The 4,966-nt window shown below is 47.0% G+C and overlaps 1 protein-coding gene across 1 annotated transcript; it reads left to right on the top strand.

The window, feature by feature from the left end:
- Window positions 1-3,801: 3,801 nt before the first annotated feature.
- LOC134814398 (chromosomal replication initiator protein DnaA-like) lies at window positions 3,802-4,515 on the top strand. Its single transcript, XM_063822496.1, has 2 exons — window positions 3,802-3,864; window positions 3,961-4,515. Exons 1-2 carry the CDS (start codon window positions 3,802-3,804, stop codon window positions 4,513-4,515), a joined length of 618 nt encoding a protein of 205 aa, XP_063678566.1.
- The last annotated feature ends 451 nt before the right edge of the window (window positions 4,516-4,966 follow it).

Raw genomic sequence — 4,966 nt, 5'->3', positions numbered from 1 at the left:
TTCTCGACTGACAGTTATCGCCTCCTCGCCTCCAGCGGTCATCACGACAAACACTTCACTACGGTCTTTTACAGCTACATTTCCGTCACATTTGACCCGTGAAAGGTAATCAGCTATTCTCATCTCTGGGCTTTTCCCTTTCTTATGAGTGACTTTCATGTCAAACTGCTGAATCAGGTCTAACCAACGTCCCCTTCTCCCCGTCTCATTCTCCGGTTCAAGTGAACGAAGCCAACTCAGTGCTTGGTGGTCCGTAATAAGGTTGAACTGCTTGCCTAGATACACTCTGAACTTCACTACTGCCTTAACCATCGCCAACAACTCCTTCTCGGTAGCTGAGTATCCCTGTTCTGCTTTGGATAACGCGTGGTGGTAGAATGCCACAGGCTTCAGGGTATCCGGTGCTTCCATGCACCTCTGTGCCAGCATGGCTCCTGCTGCCATTTGACTACAGTCTGTTACTAAGGTGAATGGCTTATCCATGTCGGGCAAACTCAACGACACTGCGTCCGCAATCAATTTCTTTATTGTTGAAAATGATTCATTCATTTCCTCCGTCCACTTCAGCCGGGCATACGGCTGGTCCGTGATCGCATTATACAATGGCCTGGCAATCTGTGACAATCCTGGTAGCCACCTTTGCACGTAGCCAAACGCACCTAAAGCCCTTCTAAGCTCTCGTACATTATGAGGGCGCTCTATGCTCCTCAGTTGCTGCACTCTCTGTTCGTTTATCTTCACCATGCCTTCTTTGATGGTGCATCCCAAGTAACTGACCTCCCTGACTCCAAACTGGCACTTCTTCGATGCCAAGGCCAGGCCTGCATCCTTCACCTTTTCCAGCACCTTCTTGAGCCGTTTCATGAATACCTCCCAAGTTTCCCCCCAGACTAGGATGTCGTCCAAATAGCACAGTGCATCGACGAAGTTTGAACTCCCCAAGATCACTGACATCATCCTTTGGAACGAATATCCTGCACCTTTCAAACCAAACGGGGTTCTTCCTGCAAACTCATAATGCCCCCATGGTACTACAAATGCCGTTGTCTCCGAATCTTCCTTTCGTAGTGGTAACTGGTGGTATCCCGACTTTGCATCAAGGACTGCAAAGTACTTAGCCTTCCCCAGCCTGTCCAAAAGATCGTCAATGAGTGGTATTGGATGTAAAGTCGCTGTATTTGACTTCTCATTGGTTATCCGATAATCAATCGCCATCCTCAGGCTCCCGTCTTTCTTGCGTGCACACACTATGGGTGATGCCCATTGGCTGTTAGATTCCCTGACTACTCCTTGTTTGAGTAGCTCATCGACGTGTTCCCGGACTTCATCGGCTAGCTCTTTTGACAACCTCCTCGGCTTGCTCACTACTGGTGAGCTGTCCTCTTTCAGCCTTATGGTGTGCTCCACACCCACTCTAACAATAGGCAGCTCTCCTCCCTTATAGAACACACCTTCATATCTGTTTAGAAGTCCTATTATTTGACCCCTCTTGCTCGGCTCCAGCTCACTGCACACCAACTCGCTCAATTCCGTTGCTTTGCCTTTCTTTGTAGCCCTGGTGAACGCTTTACCCGCATTGTGGTTCGATACCCATATGGTCCCGAGTTCAACTGTAGCAATGGGATCCCCTTCTGCCAGGGTCACCTCTTCCTCTCCTAGATTTGCTACCCTGATCTGTACCTTACCGCTCTTTGTTCCCTGAACAATCCCGTAAGGTGTGCTTACTAGCTTATCGTCAAACGTTATTGGTTGAACCATATACTCCTTACCCATCTCCATGTTGGGGATGTAACATGTCACTAACGCCTCACTCCTGGTAGGGATCTTACGTTCGGCATCCACTACCACTTCCACTGAGTTCTCCTCCTCGATGGTCCCTGCGACGCTGCTCCTGCCTGCGGCTGGGTGGCATAGCAACTCTATCTCTTCACTGTTACCATTGATAGTCATCACACTCTTGTTGAAGTCAAATGATATGTTGGCTATCCTAGACCAGAAATCTATCCCCAATATCATCGAGCAGATCATCTTCTCAACCACAATGAATCGCTGGTGGGCAAAAGTCAGTCCACCCACAGAGACAGTTCTTCGTATCTCTCCCGTGACAGGTATTCTTTCGCCGGATACTCCTCTTCCACATAACGCCGATTTCTCCATTGTGGCCTTCTCCTGTTCTGTAAGTAAGTCTTCACATATTAATGACCACTGGGCCCCTGTATCGAACAGTGCAGTTTCCTCAACTCCATTCTCCCACTTAATCCTAATATATGGTGTCGAGTTCAGACCCTCTGAAGCGATCCCCTTCATCTGATGTAACTGCTTCCGCCGTCCTTTACCACCCTTCTCAGGAGTAATGACCCGAAACTGGGCTCTGGCACATGCCCAAGGTTTCACGTCATGCTCCTCCCTTTCTCTGCTGCTAGGTTGCTCTCCAGTATTCTCCCCGCCCCCATCATTCTGCCCGTCTATAGGGGGCTCTACCGAAAATCCGTACCCCTTCCTCTTCCAGCCTTGTCACCTCTTCTTGCCGGTCTCCACGTAGGGTCCTCCTTCTTTCGCACTGCGCAGTGAAACCATCCCCCTCGGTGTTTCTTTTTACAGTAGAAGCATTCAAGGAATTCTAGTGGTAGCCCGTCTGATGATTCACCACTTCCTCTCGAACTGTTGCTCCTGTTTGACCGGCCTGACTCACCGGATGATTGCTTCCTCCTGTCTCCAGCATGTGACGATGACTTCTGCTCCCACGCGCTAACCGAATATTCTTGTGCTGCGTTGATGCTGCCGGTCTCCTTACCCATGGCTTTTACTGCGTCGTCCGTCTTCTTTGCTATATCCGCTACCTTCAGGAGGTCCTCCAGGGGTTTCGCCTCTTGCCGTGATTTCATCCAGCCACCCTCTAGCAGCTTCCGCTTGATCCTCTCGTCCCCCAATCCACTTACAAACTTCCATGCTACCCTTCTGTCGAGGTCTAATTGGCTATCTCCGTCGTATGCCTCTTTCACCGTCATTTGCAGTCGGGTCATGTAGTCACTGATTGTCTCCCTGGGCTCCTGGATACTCTTCTCAAACCCAAGAATGTTCAGTTCGATTGCCTGTACATTCGTGAATTTATCCTTCAACTTACTTACAAGTAATTCGTCGTTACTTGTCCACGGATTCAGCATGGAGCTCGCAAAACTCACGTAGTCAAATGCTTCCCCTTGCAGACAAAGCGTCAGCTTCCCAGCCCTGTAGGATGGGGAGTCCCATCCTCTCAGTCGTGCCCGCATGTTCAGCTCTTTGACCACTTTATATCTCTCGATGAACCTTCTCATTGAAACTGCAGAGTAGTCCCCGTCGTGTCCGAAAGATAGGTCTATCCTCTCTTCCTTTCCCATCGCGTCGTACGGCGTCCCCAGCATTTCTTCCTCTACTGGCTCCTGTTTCACCTTGATGCTTCCTTGGGCCATTTCTCCGCCATAACTGCCCGTCAGCATTGTACAGGCTAGTACTGTTTCTGCGCAACTCTTCTGAAAGTACTCCGCCTCGACATTGTCATTCGCCAAGTCCTCTTGGGCCAATGTCATCCGCTGGAGCAACTCTACTGCTTCCTTGTTCATTTCCTCCCACTTCGCTTTATTCTCCTGGATCCGCTCCTGAACATTGCCAGCATTCTTCTTGATCTCCCGGTTCTCTACTTCCAGGACTGCGATCTTTTCCGACATTTCCTTGTTGTTCTTCATCAACAAAGCCAAGCTGGCCTGTACCTCTTTCATCTGTTCATCCATAGCGTCGTTCGTATTCACTTCAGTCACCAATGAAATGACTTGCTCTTACCTTTGTAATAAGAGTGAGCTAAAGCTCCATGCTAAGATAAGTAACATCGTTAGTAACAATCATAACACTATTGATACTACATTACATTAACCAATAGTTGACTCGTGGGATCTTTTACACTTCTAGTTGTCATGTTCCTGTTAGCCAGCTGACTACATTCCTCAAGCTGACTACATTCCTCCAGCTGACTACATTCCTCAAGCTGACTACATTCCTCAAGTTGACTACATTCCTCAAGCTGACTACATTCCTCAAGTTGACTACATTCCTCAAGCTGACTACATTCCAAAAGCTGACTACATTCCTCAAGCTGACTACATTCCACAAGCTGACTACATTCCTCCAGATGATTACATTCCTCAAGCTGACTACATTCCTCAAGCTGACTACATTCCTCAAGCTGACTACATTCCTCAAGCTGACTACATTCCTCAAGCTGACTACATTCCTCAAGCTAACTACATTCCTCAAGCTGACTACATTCCTCAAGCTGACTACATTCCTCAAGCTGACTACATTCCTCAAGCTGACTTCATTCCTCAAGCTGACTACATTCCACAAGCTGACTACATTCCTCAAGCTGACTACATTCCTCAAGCTGACTACATTCCTCAAGCTGACTACATTCCACAAGCTGACTACATTCCTCAAGCTGACTACATTCCTCAAGCTCACTACATACCTCAAGCATTTTTGTAAATTGTAAGTATGTCCACCTTTTAATGAAGTTCACGTTTAATGTGTTGCAGTTTAAAGCGTAGTAAGTATATTCCTGTCCGAACACTGCGTAGTGAGCTCTTATGGGTCGACAGCATATTGTGCTCACTGCTCTTGTATATACGATACTGTTAAAATTATGTTCAGTTGAGGAGGGAAGATGCTTAATTGAGGAGGGAAGATGCTTAATTGAGGAGGGAAGATGCTTAATTGAGGAGGGAAGATGCAACTCAGAAAAACACGACAAACACGACATACTCCTTAGTCGAGACAAGTTTTTATACGGATTATTGTTAGGATTATTCTCCAAAGGTTTCTTTGGAATATTCTAGTCTTCCTTTAGGATACTATATCCTTAATAAGTATTGATAAAAAGATATTCCTAGTTTTATTTTCATCATAATTTTAATTTATTAATTTGATGTTATATTAT

The sequence above is a fragment of the Bolinopsis microptera genome, chromosome 4, assembly GCF_026151205.1.
Source record: "Bolinopsis microptera isolate Bmic1 chromosome 4, MBARI_Bmic_1.0, whole genome shotgun sequence".
In the NCBI taxonomy this organism is placed as follows: domain Eukaryota; kingdom Metazoa; phylum Ctenophora; class Tentaculata; order Lobata; family Bolinopsidae; genus Bolinopsis; species Bolinopsis microptera.
The sequence above is the reverse complement of the archived record's forward strand: the minus strand, read 5'-3'. Positions and strand labels throughout refer to the sequence as shown.

Coding starts and splice junctions, on each gene's coding strand:
- LOC134814398 (XM_063822496.1), top strand. CDS start 3,802: ATGACTTGCTCTTACCTTTGTAATAAGAGTGAGCTAAAGCTCCATGCT. Junction 3,865..3,960: donor ATGCTAAGATAAGTAACATC/GTTAGTAACAAT, acceptor TGTTCCTGTTAG/CCAGCTGACTACATTCCTCA.